The sequence below is a fragment of the Penicillium antarcticum genome (assembly GCF_028974205.1).
Source record: "Penicillium antarcticum strain IBT 31339 chromosome Unknown utg000002l_segment0_segment0, whole genome shotgun sequence".
Classification (NCBI taxonomy): domain Eukaryota; kingdom Fungi; phylum Ascomycota; class Eurotiomycetes; order Eurotiales; family Aspergillaceae; genus Penicillium; species Penicillium antarcticum.
In genome coordinates, this window is record NW_026695300.1 from 2,036,251 (window position 1) to 2,052,554 (window position 16,304).

Sequence of the window (16,304 nt, forward strand, 5' to 3'; positions counted from 1 at the left end):
GGGTATCTACCTGTGGAGAGCGACTCAAGAATAAAGAACAATTGTAAGAGAGAGATCGCAGTCCGGAAAAAGCGACATCATGGAGAGAGTGTGGGGAACGGTCGGTCGCCGCTTTTTCCTTGTTGGGCGCCGTTTCGATTGCCGACAGGACAAATTGAAAACACCCCCACGTCATTGGTGGGATAAATGTGGATGGGAATGGCCAATGTGTGTCAAATAATGACTTCAAAATGAAAGGGCATATAGCATAGAATAGGAAAAGATTTGAAGGTTATACTGTCGAGTCACCTGAACCAACTGTCCACGTGAGACCTCAGCTTCCCAACTCCCCCGGAATTCAAATTCCTTCCCCTCAAGTATTCACTGTACTGTATACCCTGCATCCTCTGACGTTTGATCGGTGGAGACCATGTTTGAAGTGTGTTTACCTAGACCTTCTTTCCCTACCCCAATTTATCTCCCCTCACCTTCCCTGTCCTTGTTATGTCTGACCATCTCTATCTCAGCGTCGTGCCGCGGATCGGTATCGCCTTCGAATGCACCGGGCGCGTTCGGCCGTTCTGACATCAGATGAGATTGTGGAAGTGCGCGCGGCTCAACGAACCTTCGAAGGTGCCTATGTTCGGACTGCCCTTTCTCAATTCTCGTTCGCCCTTGTTGTGCTCAAGATCTTCACCGCGGAGTTTTACAGCATCGGAGCCCTGTTCGCGATTTATGGCACGGGTGTCCTCATAATTGGACTCTTTCGCCGGTCCCAAGGAAACAGACAGTTCTTCTCTGAAGTAGGAGAGGATGGGATCCATCGACATAAATTCAGGACCAGTGGGAATGCGGTTTTGGTTCTCACAGCACTAAGTATTGCAGCCTACGCATGCTTGATTGGCCTGACCTTGAACCTGAGCAACTGATTAGGCGATTTCTGCGTGAAATCAGCCACACCGTTTTATCGATTCCATCGTATCCGACACTCCAGATCCCTATCCTCCACCTATCTTCTCGGCATGCTACCTGGGGTCCCCCCTGCGTTACCGCCAAGCGCCGAGGATTCCGCATTAACCTACTGGATATGGGTCAACCCTTCCGGAGCTTACAGCAGCGGAGATCAGCGTGCTTGAACGGGAGCTTACAGTTGGTTAGAGATCAACCTGATGTGTTGAGAGAACAAGCCAAGAAAGCCGAGTATGTCCCGAGAAAAGGGAGGTATCAGCACGATAAGCCTCAGGTCACACCGTGTTCTAATTATTGGTCTTTAATATACCGGCTGAGCCCAGATCCAAATTTACTTTTGTTGAGCTAGCCGTGTCTGAAATCAACCCATTAAGGGTGTGCTGACGCTGTCCGGAGATCCAAGAGGGGTTACTTGTAAGCACATGTCGCAGGGGATTTGCAAAGCACAGGGATCATGTTGTTTTGTTGCTCCACCGTTTCTTTCAGATGCCATAGCCAAGCATTCTCCCTTAAGTTAGAGATAGCATGAATACATCTTGCATGATGAGACCTCCCTCGCATGGATCTTAAGTATAAGATCTCTTGATCCTGCCCTCCATTCATCCTCTCAAAACACATCTGAGCTAGCTATAGCTCACCTTTGACATCATACTTGGCGATCTTGCTTTCACATTATTGATCGGAATCTTGATCCACTGCACTAGCTGCTCGACCCGCATAGCCATTTCGTCATTTGAAAGCGATTCTCGCTTTAGGGCGTAAAGGGTTCGTTTACCTCATTTGACTGCCCTTAGCGCCAGTCCTTGAGACAGATGCTTCGCCGTCAGGATAAAAAGTAAGCAAACTGTCAAAGACTCAACCCATAAGCATCTCGTTATTATTCTGTTATTCCTGTCATTCTGGTTATTGTGTACAGAGAAGGCAGCGAAGTGACGTTCTGGTTGCCCGGGTTGACTCATCCACAACCCCCCCCCCTCTCGCCACTTTCTCTCTTTTCTCATCAAAATCCTGTCTTGAGGGAACCCATCGCAATCACAACGACTAGGTCGTCTGCATCAGAAATCAAGTCCTGACAAACAGACGACAACACGTTCTATAAAAGAAAAGATCAGAAAATCCCCCTGCAGGGGATGGCGCAACATTCCAACATCGCCCGGTCGGCTATCATGATGTCGGCCACCTCGCCTGACGTTGGAGATCAAAAGAATAATACTCGGCCCAACGGCGCCACGTCCACCGGGAATGGCTCGGGATCGGGAAAAGAAGGAGCCCTGCTGCCTCCGAAAACTGTGGTCAATCGAGCGCTAGGCAATGACTTGCATTCCGAATCTTCACAGCCGCCCAAGGGTGGAGTCGGAAACACTCTGGCTGACACTCCGGTTTCTACCGCACCCCCGTCTCCACAGATGTAAGTGTGTCCAATCCCCTTGTCTCAATCCTCTGGGGGTTGCGTTTCAGTGAGCTCTCTGGCCTATCAGAAGTATGATCGGCAAGACGCACCTCGGAATAGATCTCCAAGGCTGAGTTGCAGCCTTATTCTAAGCTTGTCTGCTTACCCCGGAACCAAGACCCAGTCCCTTGTGCTCATGTTTGTCACTTTATGCACTTTGCGAACCTTATCTGACGTTGTTTCATCTTCAGACTTGGCACTCCTCAGCCTGGCGGAACCCCTAGTCGGGTTCGAGCAACCACTCTTGATATCCCCGGATTGACCAAGTCCAAGGTGTCTCCAGATGGACGTATTGCCCAACGTGATGTCGGCGCAAAGCTGGTCATTGTCATGGTCGGCCTTCCGGCTCGAGGCAAGAGTTATATCACCAAGAAATTGGCCCGCTACTTGAACTGGCTCCAACACGACACCGAAATCTTCAACGTTGGTCAGCGTCGTCGTGTGGCTGCTGGAAAGTCACCGTCGCCAGCCCCTCTTGGCCGCAACCGCAAGCCAAGCGCTATTCACAATGATCTCATTGACTCAGTGCGTCGATTGAGTGTCAGCGTTGGCTCTACCTTGAACTCGTCCGAGACCGCCGAACCTATCAACGAGGCACCACTCCCCCCTCCGGTCCTTCCCGCCAAGATTCTTGTCAACGGAGAGGAACCAGAGCATGTCTCTCAAAATGGAAGCACCGTGGTGCCCTCGATTGATGCAGGCCCTGGCCAATCCCACGAGAATGAAGAAGCTATCCACGAAGCTTCTCCCGAGCCAATTGATCAGACTGCAAATTTCTTTGACCCTCAGAACCAGCTTGCTGTCAAGATGAGAGAGCAAGTGGCGCTTGACACTCTTGATGAGTTGCTCGATTACATTCTGGACGATGGTGGCAGCATCGGTATCCTCGATGCTACCAACAGCACCATGGAGCGCCGCAAGGCAATTGTTGACCACATTCGCAACCGTGCTGGTCCCGAGTTGAACATTCTATTCCTTGAGAGTAGCTGTGTGGACCCGGATCTCCTTGAGGCTAATATGCGCTTGAAGCTTTCTGGTCCAGACTACAAGGGCCAGGACCCTACTGAGGCTCTGGTCGACTTTAAGAAGCGTGTGGCTCTCTATGAGAAGTCTTATGTGCCCCTGGGCGATTACGAGGAAAGGAATCGCATGGCCTATATCCAGATGATTGATGTCGGTCGTAAAGTGGTCGCCCACCAGACCCATGGATTCCTCTCTTCTCAAGTTGTCTACTACTTGCTCAACTTCAACCTCTCCCCGCGCCAGATTTGGATCACACGGCACGGCGAGAGTCTGGATGACGCTGCTGGCCGCATTGGTGGCGATTCCGATCTCAGTGAGAATGGCAAACGGTACGCGAAGGCGCTGGCTCGCTTCGTTGACCATCAGCGCCAACAATGGGAATCATACCAGCGGCAGAAGGACCTTCTGAAGCACTTCCCACCGCGCCCTGGTGACAGCACACCTCCCAACCCATCTTATATCCCGCGAGAGGGACCTCGCAACTTCTGTGTTTGGTCTTCTATGATGCAACGCTCCGTTCAAACCGCCGAATACTTCAATGAAGATGAATACGATGTCAAGCAGATGAGGATGCTGGACGAAATCCACTCCGGCAAGATGGAGGGCATGACCTACAAGGAAATCCAGGAGCAGTACCCCGAGGAGTATGCCCACCGAAAGAAGGACAAGCTCTTCTATCGCTACCCCGGACCTGGTGGAGAAAGCTATCTCGACATTATCAACCGAACTCGCGCCGTCATTGTCGAGGTTGAGCGTACCACCGACCATGTGTTGCTCGTCAGTCACCGATCTGTTGCCCGCGTGCTCCTGGCTTACTTCCGTGGCCTGAAGCGTGATGAGGTTGCTGACCTCGACGTCCCAATGGGCGTGCTTTACATGCTGGAACCGAAGCCTTATGGGGTTGACTTCAAGGCGTATCGCTACAACCCTGAGAGTGATTGGTTCGACTATCTCCCAAATTACGAACTGCATCAAGTCCGTTCGCAGACGACTCATTAGAGCCCCCCTTTCCCCAAGCAATCAAAGATGGGGCTTTGCAATTCCATGACCTGCTACGATGTATCATGACTTGCCTCTGACATGACATGGCCCCAGCCATCTCCCATGTCAATGCAAATGCTTTCTCCACCTTTCTTCTTTCTGGTGTTGATGGGTCTCTTATTTTATTTCCCATTAGCATCCTCGTTCTGTATTATCATGCTTCTTCTTCTCATTACCCGGCTTGTGTTTTGTTCTCAGTTAGCACACGTCTATTGCATGCTAGGCGTTACTTTACTTTCTCATGCTGCCCATTGTCTTGTCGCTATCCTACCGGCACACGGACATGAAGATAGAATTAGCCATGACAAACTGCTCGATAGGGCTCGACAGCATTACCATAGGCTGTCACTAGAACTGCTGTTGCTGATTATAACAAACGCATTTTGCACGAGATCATCAACCATTCTCTTTGCCAACATAAACATATAAATTGAACACACATCCACTTACTCCTCCCGCTTGATCTTCTCAAAGATCTCTAAAAAGGCCTCAGGCTCATCCGCACCTTCAACATGATACTTGCCCTGCACGGAGATATAAGGCACACCCGAAACCAACCTCCTAGCAGCAGTCTTAGCCTCCAAATCCACTTCTTCACCCCCAACATCCTCATCCAACATCTTCTTAACAGCATCCCCATCCAAGCCAGCCCCAACAGCAGCCTCAACCAAAACCCTCAAATCAGTTATATTCTTCTCTTCCTCAAAATATGCCCGGAACAACTGTTCTGCAACTCGACTCTGCACTCCCCCAACCACACCCTCCTCCTCCTCCTTCTTCTCCATGTTAGCCTCCTGCTGACCAGCATACCAAAGCAGTCGATGCGAATCCCGCGTTGACCCCGTATTCCCCCCAAAGGAGAAATGGATTCCATCCCCTTCACCCGCAGCCGCAAGTCTCGAGAAAATGGCGGTCATTCGCTCCGCGCCGAATTTCTGAGCGTACATCTCGGCCTTGTTAACGCCCGGGTAGGGCGCGCTGGCTGGGTTTAGGTAGAATGCTTTCCAGTGCAGACTGAATGTATCTGCTGGGTTTGTGGCTCTGTGAGCTATTATGGCCTTTGATAGCCGGCGGTAGCCTACGAAGCACCACTGTTTGGGGCAGGGTTAGCTTTTGGTTGCGTCATGGTGTAGGTTATAGTTATAGGTATAGTTGGGTTGGGGCTTGGGGCAGGATTGAGGTTGTATTTACCGGGCACACCGTGTCTGATATGATTTGAATGGTGAAGTTTGTCATTGTGAGGGGTCTGAAATGTCAGATGAGGGGTTTGAGAAAGAAGGATTGGGTTTGGGCTTTTTTTTTTTTGGGCGTCGGTTGCTTTTCATGTCGGGGATGACAGTCGATTTGTCAGCAGGGGATTGGGATGGAACTGTTTCATTGATGGAGTATTCGGGATCAAGGGGTTCGATCGAATGTCTACTTCTTCATTGGATCACTTCTATTTGGGGCGTAGTTTCGTACTTTTGTATAGACCAGCCCGTGTTCGCCCTCGTGTTGCGGTCGTTGATGAACTTTGGTGATTACAAGCAAATATGCCTGGGAGATGAAGATGAAGACAGGAGAGGATGAAACTGATAAGCAAAAAGGGATTTGGTATTGAGGTACACGCTATTATTCGATACATTTACACCGTAAGTTCCATAGGTGCATGCTCCAAAAATTGGGCAATCTGGACAGAGCCAACCGGGATATCTACTGGCCAACTCTTATGTTTGACAAATTAAACAGACTCGATCAAAGAACCTGCTGGGCCTGATTAGCCCACTGAGCCCCTGAGTTGCTGTCAAATACAGCCGACGAGTTAGAGTGAACAGGCACGCCGACAGACGGGGGGTTATCGTTTTGCGCAAGTGCTGAGGTGTACTGTTTGGAAGTCAGTAAAGTCCGGAGAACAGGACAGGAAAATCTCTCACCTTGAAGATAAAGTTCAGGACCAAAGCAATGGCCAAACCGATGCAGACGACGATAGGTCCAATCATGTTATCCAGGTCCTTGCCGCTTCGCTGACGGATGAGTCGTGCCCGTCTCTCGTACATGTACCAGCCCCATCCTGCGGCGAAGATAGCAAAGAATGTGTACACCACAGCCAGGGTCTGGGCAATCCTGTTGTGTTTGCCAGCAGCGTTGTAAAGACCAAGGGACAGACTCGACAACAGAATACTGATGTGAAGCCATTTGATAAAGGTTCGCTGGTTGGCAAGCCAGACCTTGCTCTCCACACGAACGGGGCCAGCATCTTTGATCCAGATACCAGGGTGTCGGACGCCAGGAGGCAGAGAAATAGGGCTCTGTCCCAGCCAGCGTTCCGGGGACAATCCCACGGACTGAAGGATGGACTCGAGGCGAGAAGGTGTTTGAGGCTCTTCTTCTGGTTCATCTTCATATTCGGGTTGTTGGGGTTGCACTTCAGGAATCGAAGGGCGGGAGGGTCGCGGTGCAGGCTCGGTGATGGCTGATTGTCTCCGTACGACAGAGGGAGAGCCTCCGTAAGAGTGATGGTAGGGTGAGCCAACAAGTGCACGAGTTGGACTGTTTGCTGCGCCCATAAAACTACCCACTGCTATATCTTCTTCCGCTCGTCGTGCCAATCTCTCTTGCTCTTCGTGGAATGCAGTTTCGGGATCACGACGGATGTCATTTTCCAGTCCACTCAGCCAGAAGGGGAAACTGTTGACGTGGTCCTCGAACAATAAAGCAACACCGTGAACAAACTTGGAGAAACGAGGAGCATCCTTGACCAGATGGGACACCATCAGGTCGTTAACCCACTCAGTGTTGTGGGCCTTGCCCCGAAGCTGAATCTCGAGTAAAGCGTGAGGGAAGCGGTTGATCTCTCCAGTTCTGATATTGGTGAAGGGATAGGTCATGTCGGCGTCATCCAAGTCGGCGCGGTGCCACTCAGCTGGGTCGCGACACGGACGCTCGCTGTCGAGAGAATCCTCACGAATCAGAGCAAGGTTTGTATCAAGAGAAATGCGGATGCGATCATCACCGGGGATTTGGAATGCAGTGCGTGTGTAGTTGGCACGGAGCATAGGCTGCAGGTCATTCTCCTTGACGAAAGATTGGAGCTCATCAATATCCTTTTTCAAAGCTTCTGCAGCTGCTGACTCTCCGTTTTCAGAATCCTCCATACGATTGACCTTCTTATCAAAGCGGTATTCGCCGTCCAAGAATTCCTTGACGTGCTTATTCTTGAGCTGAATCTTGACCTGTCGGCTTTCGTCGTCATCGGTGACGATCTTCTTCTCCAAGAACACAGCAGGCTTGTCTTTCAGCGACCCCGTCCAGCGTAGTCGTAAAGATCCGGCCTCGGGGGCTCGTGCGACCTTCTGGTTGTAGAGGTCGAATTGCGGGTTGTCAAAGTATAGGGAGGTAATCGTTGGGTCTTCAGTCAGGGTATCGAGGTCCTTGGAGGTTCCGGGGTTGTAGATAAGGACAGGGAGACGACGCAGAATGTAAGTCTTCACTTCCAATACGTTGTCTTCGTGGACCCAGAATTTGTAGGAAGAGTATGTATCACGACCAAATCCACGCTCTGGCTCTTTTGGTTGCACGATGTCTTGACTCAATGTCTCTCGAACAAAAGAGTACATCACCGAGAGCTGATGAACAAGTGGAGAGTAGTCCTCCGAGTTGAAAGGTGTCTGGGACAGTCGCACTTGGAGCAAGGGTTTCACTCGGTATCGGGCTCCACGCTTTCGGTCATGTTTCTTTGCAGCCTTGAGGAAGCCTGTAAAGTTGATCCGACTGTATTTTTCCAAGGCACTGACTTCCTTTGTGATGTTGTCCAGCTCTTGAAGAACCTCTGAGGCAATTGTTCTCTTCTTCTGATCGTCAAGCGCGGGGGCATCCTGCTCCGGGGCGGGTGCCAATGGTCGCAATTTAGCCTCACAGGCCGTTGTACGTTCTCGGAGTTGTTGTGAGGTCTCTGCCTGGAAGGTATTCACTTTGTCCAGCTGTACATTAAGTAATTCCTGCACAAAGGCCTCCTCATCCTGCTCGGTCCATTGATCGTCGTCCGAGTCACTAACATCCTCTCCAGTGACATCATGCTCTCTCAACAGTGTCTTAAGTCTAGCGTAGTCAATGTACTTCCCTTTCCAAGGAGGGTACACCGCAGTGCGGAGGGTCTTCCCAAACCGCATTTTGAGCCAGTCTGGTTGAGAATGGAGTGGTGCAGCTGGTTACTCAGGCACGGCCCTGTGCACTTTATGAAGGGAGCAACAGATAAGAAAGATTGAGGAACAATTCAATACCCAACAGGCAATTGATAGAGAGGCTGTAAAGAATTTGATCCTATCCTGCGGGTGAAATGCAAAAGAAGCCTAAAAAAATAGCTTAGGATTAAGCGATGGCAGCAGCTTAAAACGAATGCGTAGAGCCAGCGATAGACGCACGTGCTCAATTACAGCCAATCAGAGACTAAGATGCATGACGACTAAATCAAGACCTAGGCCCCCACGTGATCCATACCGTTGAGTCACATGATCATCTCGTATTGTATCCTCGCCTTTGCTGTGGCAATGTCAACATATCGCCACAAGCGAATATATGTAGGACTTGTCTTTAAACAAAATCTGTGCCAAGTGATTCACTAAAGATTAGTGTGCAGCTATACTGCAGTTAATAAGAGAAACTTACCAAGCGATAAAGCTTTATTCAAACATTAAACTCAGAAGCCTCAACAGTGGCATGGCTGTTTGAGTCATATACCAAAGTTAAGGTAGTTTCCTTCAATCAGCTTCCTTAGCACAATGGTAGTGCGTCCGGCTTGTCAGTAACCCTTTACACTTCTCTTCACATGAATACAAAACTAACCTCCATCCAGTTAACCGGAAGGTTGCGGGTTCGACCCCCGTGGGTAGCGTTCATTTTTTGCTTTCAATTCTCATAACCAGTATATTCATGTTTGGTCTAGTCTGGCATATTCCTTCAACTAGCTTCCTTAGCACAATGGTAGTGCGTCCGGCTTGTCAGTAACCCTTTACATCATTTTCATAATATTATAATACTAACCTCCATCCAGTTAACCGGAAGGTTGCGGGTTCGACCCCCGTGGGTAGCGTTTACATTCTATTTTTTTGCTAGCTTGTGTATATTCATAGAATACACCATTCCTTCTTTCTTTTTGACAAGTCTATGTGCCCTTTGAAGATAAGAGGCAATAGACTTGAAGCGGCGGCTCCCGGGGAGATCTCAGCCCTTTGGTTGGCGCACGGGCCACCTACTCACTCTCGACTGGCGCCGCTCTCCGCCCCCGGACGGAGGAGGTTCCTGATGCTTATTTGGGCATTATTACATCAGAGCAGTACGCTGTACCCTATGGAGAACGACATTGATAGAGGGTGCCCTGGGCTCATCACACATCTTCTTGATGGTCTCCAAGATTTATATCGCGAACCATTTCCCCATGTTCCCAACCCATTCTCTGTCAAAAAACGAGCCTCGGTCGCTGTGATTCTTCACGTTCGACCAAGCTATAACTATTGGCCTGAAACATCCTGCAGTGATAATACCGAGTTTCCCGTTGAAAAACGTCTATCCGATTTCTGTGCGCAGGATTGGGTTCAAAACGGCGAGCCAGAGGTATTGTTCATCAAGCGCTCCTCTCGGGTGGGAGATCGATGGACTGGTCACGTAGCATTACCTGGCGGAAAAAGAGACCCCGAAGACGAGGATGATCAAGCTGCAGCTATTCGAGAGGCTGATGAGGAGATTGGTATTGATTTGACTGGGCCAGATTGTATCGCCGTGGGAAACCTCCCGGAGCGAGTGGTCTATGCCAACTTCGGGTCTGAAATGTATGTTCCCGTTGGCTTTTTGCAAGAAATATACTAACCTTAATGGCAGTCTGATGGTCCTTTGTCCATTCGTATTCATAGTTACCAGCCCTACCATTCCACCTCTTCGTTTACAACCCACCGAAGTAGCATCGATCCATTGGGTCCCGCTGCGTGCTCTCCTGTCACCTCCTCTTCGAACCATTGAATATGTGGATGTGTCTCAACGATTGCGACTGGCATTCCCAGGTGGATTTATACCTCGTCTCGCAATCCGTTCTTTGATGGGTCAAATGCAATTCTCGGCCATCCGACTAATCCCCTCGGAAAGCCAGTATTGTACAGCGATCAAAGGCTTTATCCCTGATGCTAGTACCAAACCCTCCATCGCCCACAATATCAAAAATTGGTTTTTAAGTAACCAAGCGGATTCGACTGACATTGCTCGTCCACTACTACTTTGGGGACTGACCCTTGGGGTCATGACTGATTTCCTCAACATACTTCCACCCCATCGCTCAATTCAACAGTGGGAATATCCAACTTTCACTACACCCGATCTTCGCCTTATTGTGAGCTTAATGACCTACGGTCTGAGGAAGCGCAATGCCATCCGTGCTACTTCAGGCACTCGCCCTCGCCAAACGTCCGATAAAAGCTGTTGGACTAGCCCTGCTGGGATCTTAGGTCTTGGTGTGGCCAGATACTATGATCTTGAAGACCGTCCCGCGGCTGGGATGAACTATGCCGTAGGCATTCTATTATGCGGATATTACCAGCGCATGAGCAAAGCCATCTATGTATTCCTAGCATGGCGCGCAGCGGTTGCGTCGATCACTGGCATACTTGCATGGCGCTTTCTACGATCCCGTTTAAGTGTACAATGAAATGAGAAGCGCAGTACAAATTAATATCGGCGTGAGCACAACCTTTGCCAAGAAAAACCAGTCTACTTCTTCCAGTATGGTCTCCGCATTCGTGATGTACTAAGCTAAATAAGATGTAGAGCTTCCTAGCCTCGCTCACCTAGGCTCTAGTCTACAAACTATTAGCAGCAATTGACGTGAGCGCGGGTATTGAAGTATGAGAGTAGAATTATAATGAGTTTCTGGAGCGTCAATTATGTTACTACAGCTTTTGACTTGTGGTTTAAAAGCACTTGTATGGACCCCTAGAACTTGCAACTTTTCAAGATCAAGCCAATTGAGCCATGTCACATTTTTTATGTAGCTCATCAAGTCCAGTTCTATAGACTGAAAAAAAAAAAAAAAACTATGTTGGCCGGGGGAAGTATGGATGTTGCAATATCTGGGGTCACGCGTATTAGATACGGGAGCTCCCCACGTCGGGTCAACATCCTCTTCTTCTCTCTACGCTCGCCATGGCTCAAAAGCTCTACCCACGAGGCACTGTCAAGCGCATTGTGAAAGCCCACTCAAACCGAAATGTGAGCAAAAATGCCGACATCCTGGTACGCTGTCCCCGCCCCTATGAAAAACACCCCTAACCAACTCTGCTCAGATCTTCCTTGACTATATGCTGTTCATGCAAGAGTATGTCCTTTTTGATTGCTGCCCGTCGATTTACGCCCCAAGCCGTGTCTGGAATAGTGGTAAGCTAACACCCTTTTGTAGGTTAATGCGCGAGGCATCAATCAAGTCGCGTAAATCTGGCGAGAAGAACATCTCAGCCAATACAGTGCGCAAAGTTACTGAGGTATGTCACATCGAATCGATCACATCCGGGCTTGATCCAGACAACTCCTAGAATATACGACTGACGAATTTTGGTGCTCATTTAGAAAACGTTGCGCAAGTTTCAGGGATAGAGAATACCCCTCGGGATCAGTTGTTTTCGCGACAAGTGGCAATGAATTATTGTGCTGGGGATTGATGGGCTTGCATGGATTCTGTGATTTAGACACTGACGGCGTACTGGCGCCTGGGATATGATACCCAGCAGGATTGGAATATTCAATTGAAGTTATGATTACTTTCGACCGAATTGAAGCCTTGTAGCCACATGGAGCGTAGAGTGCTGGTTTGCTAGAGAGTGCCTAAAGTGGCTGCACACACCGACCAAGGGTTTCGGACCCGCATGTTGATTCTTCCTTCTTAACATCTCTTCTTCCTAATCATCACTTCGCATTTTGCGTTTTCATCATTGTGATCCTGTACAGGCTTTTACTACTTTCACTTGTGTTACCCACATTCCATTATGGCTCCCGCTTCCGCCACTCAGAAGCCTAAAGACCTCAAGGAGAAGGGCCTCTCCCGAGCTTCGAGTACCTCCAAGGCTGATCCTGAGAGTCCCATAACTGATGCCAATGGAACTGAGAGTAGCCACCTGAAAGAGCTCCAGAAGTATGATTCCCCTCGCGTGAATCTTGTCGCATGGCTTTGGCCTAATGCGCCATGACTCGTCGGACACAGTGAGCTAACCATACACTTCACTCAGGTCTCTCCGCAATGCCATCAAGAAGCTGGTAAGCATCCAAGCCAGAGACCTATTTGCGCGTCATCTTCCGTTCATCTTATGCTAATAACCCCGCCTTCACAGAACTCTACCGCTAAGCTCGATGCCATCCTCGCTGAGAACCCCGGCAAGTCCCTCGACGAACTCATTGAGGAGAAGAAGATCAACAACGACCAGAAGGCCCAGGCTATGAAGAAGCCTTCTCTCCAGGCTGCCGTCAATCAGATCGAGGAGCAGATCACCATCTACAAGCAGTTTGCTGCCCAATACGAAGAGAAGTTGGCCGCTCAGAAGGCTGAACTCTTGAAGGCCCACAAGGAGGAGTTGGAGGCTGTCCGTGGAAATGCAGTTGCCGATGCGACTGAATCTAGCGCCAAGGCACTTCGCGAGCGCCTGCTTACCATGAGCAAGTTCTTGTGTGCCGCAGCCAACCTCCGTCGCGACGGTGATGCTACTACTGTGGAGAGTCTTGCTTTCGAGGGTGTCCTGTTCCAGGTCTACGGTGGCTCGCAGGATGCAGTCAATGCAATGGTGAAGTTGATTGACGGTGCCGATGAGAAGGTCATTGGTGTGGAGGGTGAAGCGCTTGAGTTCAGCTGTGAGTAGCGCGGGTCGCGCCTCCATGTCGCGGAGTCTGTTTACTAATATTGGTTAATTTAGATGGTGATGTGAAGCAGGCCTCCAACAAGTTCGCTCCCACTGAGGAGATCACCGAGACTGTCCCCGAGACCACCCCCGCCTCTGATCCTACCATGGCCAACGCTGGCCTCACCGAGCTTCAGGATGCTTCATTCGGCGCCAATACTGCACCTACCTCCGAGAACGATCAGCTCGCTCCGCCTGCCCAGACTCTTGTTTCTGATGCTGCCAACACTATTGCAGAGAAGAGCTATGGCTCTGTTGACCAGGCCGGCGACGCTGATAATGTTGAGCTTCCTCGTGACCCTGCCGAGACCGACACTGGCCTCCAGGCTACTCCCGCCAGCGCTGATGGCGGTCTGAACAACGGTTCTGCTGGCGCCGACGTTACCCAGGAGAACGGTGCCAAGGGACAAGCCAATGGACGTCGCGGGCGTGGCCCTCGTCGTGAGGCATCTCGCGGTGGTGGCCGCGGCCGAGGTGATGGCAAGCGTGAGCGCGGTCGTGGTGGTGGTGGTCGCGGTCGTGGCGGTCGTGGACGCGGTGGTGGCAATGGTTCGCCTACTGAAGCCCAGCTCAAGACCAATGGTGGCACATCTAACTAATCCGCTGAAGCCTACTTGCCACAAGCTGCTTCCTCGATATGACGTTCTATCGAGTGATTTCCGGGCCATCTGCTTATTCATTATTCCCCTCTATGATCACTGGTCCGATTTCATGGATCACGAACGCAACGAATTTTCTTCATGAAGTGTCACTTTCTGATCTCTTCATCTGGCTTTGCCAAAGTCTTATGGACCATGTTCTGCTATTTTTTTGAGCGTGCATATTCCGATTTTCCGAGAGCTTTGCTCTCACAACATACATCTGTATTCTATGGCTAATGTTTTATCGGCGCGTGTGAATGGACCGGACAGGCTTAGGTCGGATATGGAGCGGAATTGATTGAGGTGACTTACACCGCTGCTTTTTCTATTCTCTGTACATGTAGATGTAGACGTCGACAATCGCTAGGGAAGTATAGCATCACATGACATCGCGTCAGGCCATGCGACGCTAACCACGATAGGAACCAACTCCGGCATGCCATCAGTGGAGCTTCGCATACAATCAGATCAATTCTCGAGTACAACTGTCAACTCCCTTCCTTTCATCCTCTTACTTTCTTTTCTCCACACTCTTTCAATTCAACCAATCTATATCTGGCGCCAGCAAACATGGCCATCGCTGGCGCCCAACGTAAGCAGGTGCTCAAGGTGTTGATGCTTTCATTGTTGATAGATCTGGTAAGATGAAAGCCCCTCCAAGCCAATAACCAATCTGGCCCAAACTGACAATACCTCCAGATCTCCTTTACATTTATTCTGCCTCTGTTCCCCTCATTACTCTCGTTCTATCGCGCCCAAGATCCATCCCCGAATTCCCTTCTCAACCGCATCTTCCACTATCTAAACGCCTACAAGAACGCCTTCGCCCGCCCCATTGACTCGCGTTATGACATCGTCCTCCTCGGAGGAGCACTCGGCTCCCTCTTCTCTCTCCTCCAGGCATTCGCTGCTCCAGTTATTGGCCGCCTCTCCGACCGTTATGGCCGTCGTCGCGCGCTCCTCATCTCCATGATGGGCAATCTGTGGAGTGTCGCGCTATGGGTGTCAGCCCGGGACTTTCGCACTTTTCTTGCAAGCCGCATTGTCGGCGGCTTGAGTGAGGCAAATGTGCAAATGGCCAATGCCATTGTGGCGGATGTTACAGATGCTGAGCATCGTGGCTCGTCCATGGCGTTGGTTGGAGCTTGCTTCAGCATTGCGTTTACGTTCGGTCCGATGCTCGGTGCGGCACTCAGCACTGTTGATATTGTTACCGAGAACCCATTCATCGTGGCTGCCATTGTGTCCTTGGCTTTGATCTTTATCGAGACTACCTATCTCTGGGCTTGTTTGCCGGAGACGCATCCGCGGTTGACGACGCTGAAGCATGAGGATGAGAAGACGGAGACGAAGGCAGATGCGTCGAGTAAGAAAGCAGATGAGAAGAAGTCTGTCCCTACTAAACGTGTCCATACTAACAACCCTGCTCTTCTCAACGCTCTTCATTTTCTCTTCTTGCTTCCGTTCTCGGGTCTAGAATTCTCTCTTCCATTCTTGACTACCACTCTCTATGCTGGCACAGCTACAACAGCCAGCCCCGCTGCATTGAATGGTCGACTTCTATCCCTAATGGGCTTGATCGCTTCTCTGCTCCAGGGAACTCTCGTCCGCCGTCTTCCTCCTCTGGTCACCCTCCGCGCTGGTGTCATCGCCTGTGCCATCTCATTCTTCTTCCTTGCTCAAGTCGCTTCTCCCTCGGGCTTATATGCAGCTGGCGCTTTGCTGGCTGTTACCAGTGCTACCGTTGTGACAGGATTGAACAGTTTGGGCAGTTTCGAGGCACAGGATGCGGACCGTGGCGCGGTCATGGGTCGTCTGCGAGGATGGGGCCAGGCTGGTAGGGCCACTGGTCCTATCGTGTTCTGCTCTTTGTTCTGGTGGGCTGGCCGCGAGGCTGCTTATACAGCTGGTGGTGTGGCTATGTCTGTTGTTGCGGTTAGTGTTTTCACTTTGTTGAAATCGCCTGCTGTGCACAAGAAGACCGAATGATTGTGTCGCTTGATAGTTCAACGGTGGTATCGTGTCGCTGGTCGATGCGTGACGTGTATTTGTATTATCATCTTGTTTATTGCTCTCACATTGGCAAATGTTTTGGAAATCTTTGGGTTGATTTTTGGTAGAATGTACAACTGCTTATTTGATTCGTTTGCTCAATAATCTAGAAACGGGGTATAATACATAGAGTGGTGAGTAGAAGATGTCCAGATGGTCCTGCCAAACAGACAAGTCCAATAAAAGAGGGGAAGTTAGAACATGTCCAAAGGCCACATGAGATCAAAACCAAAGTGCTTCTCCAGT

At 50.2% G+C, this 16,304-nt stretch overlaps 7 protein-coding genes across 7 annotated transcripts; 6 read left to right on the plus strand and 1 right to left on the minus strand.

Moving 5' to 3' along the window:
• Window positions 1-409: 409 nt before the first annotated feature.
• N7508_001754 (uncharacterized protein) lies at window positions 410-908 on the plus strand (the record flags this gene model as incomplete). The annotated part of the gene is made up of 2 exons (XM_058459820.1): window positions 410-418; window positions 507-908. 2 exons carry the CDS (start codon window positions 410-412, stop codon window positions 906-908), a joined length of 411 nt encoding a protein of 136 aa, XP_058323352.1.
• Window positions 909-2,078: 1,170 nt separating this feature from the next.
• N7508_001755 (6-phosphofructo-2-kinase PFK26) lies at window positions 2,079-4,420 on the plus strand (the record flags this gene model as incomplete). Its single annotated transcript, XM_058459821.1, has 2 exons — window positions 2,079-2,356; window positions 2,590-4,420. 2 exons carry the CDS (start codon window positions 2,079-2,081, stop codon window positions 4,418-4,420), a joined length of 2,109 nt encoding a protein of 702 aa, XP_058323353.1.
• A 488-nt stretch (window positions 4,421-4,908) lies between these two features.
• On the minus strand, window positions 4,909-8,610 carry N7508_001756 (uncharacterized protein; the record flags this gene model as incomplete). The annotated part of the gene is made up of 3 exons (XM_058459822.1): window positions 4,909-5,553; window positions 6,206-6,325; window positions 6,376-8,610. The coding sequence occupies 3 exons, from the start codon at window positions 8,608-8,610 to the stop codon at window positions 4,909-4,911; spliced, it is 3,000 nt and encodes a 999-aa protein (XP_058323354.1).
• A 1,177-nt stretch (window positions 8,611-9,787) lies between these two features.
• On the plus strand, window positions 9,788-11,132 carry N7508_001757 (NUDIX hydrolase; the record flags this gene model as incomplete). The annotated part of the gene is made up of 2 exons (XM_058459823.1): window positions 9,788-10,266; window positions 10,316-11,132. 2 exons carry the CDS (start codon window positions 9,788-9,790, stop codon window positions 11,130-11,132), a joined length of 1,296 nt encoding a protein of 431 aa, XP_058323355.1.
• A 494-nt stretch (window positions 11,133-11,626) lies between these two features.
• On the plus strand, window positions 11,627-12,012 carry N7508_001758 (uncharacterized protein; the record flags this gene model as incomplete). Its single annotated transcript, XM_058459824.1, has 3 exons — window positions 11,627-11,716; window positions 11,767-11,798; window positions 11,880-12,012. The coding sequence occupies 3 exons, from the start codon at window positions 11,627-11,629 to the stop codon at window positions 12,010-12,012; spliced, it is 255 nt and encodes an 84-aa protein (XP_058323356.1).
• A 450-nt stretch (window positions 12,013-12,462) lies between these two features.
• Window positions 12,463-13,964, plus strand: N7508_001759 (uncharacterized protein; the record flags this gene model as incomplete). The annotated part of the gene is made up of 4 exons (XM_058459825.1): window positions 12,463-12,608; window positions 12,703-12,730; window positions 12,805-13,318; window positions 13,381-13,964. The coding sequence occupies 4 exons, from the start codon at window positions 12,463-12,465 to the stop codon at window positions 13,962-13,964; spliced, it is 1,272 nt and encodes a 423-aa protein (XP_058323357.1).
• Window positions 13,965-14,576: 612 nt separating this feature from the next.
• Window positions 14,577-15,995, plus strand: N7508_001760 (putative tetracycline transporter; the record flags this gene model as incomplete). The annotated part of the gene is made up of 2 exons (XM_058459826.1): window positions 14,577-14,645; window positions 14,706-15,995. 2 exons carry the CDS (start codon window positions 14,577-14,579, stop codon window positions 15,993-15,995), a joined length of 1,359 nt encoding a protein of 452 aa, XP_058323358.1.
• Between the last annotated feature and the right edge of the window lie 309 nt (window positions 15,996-16,304).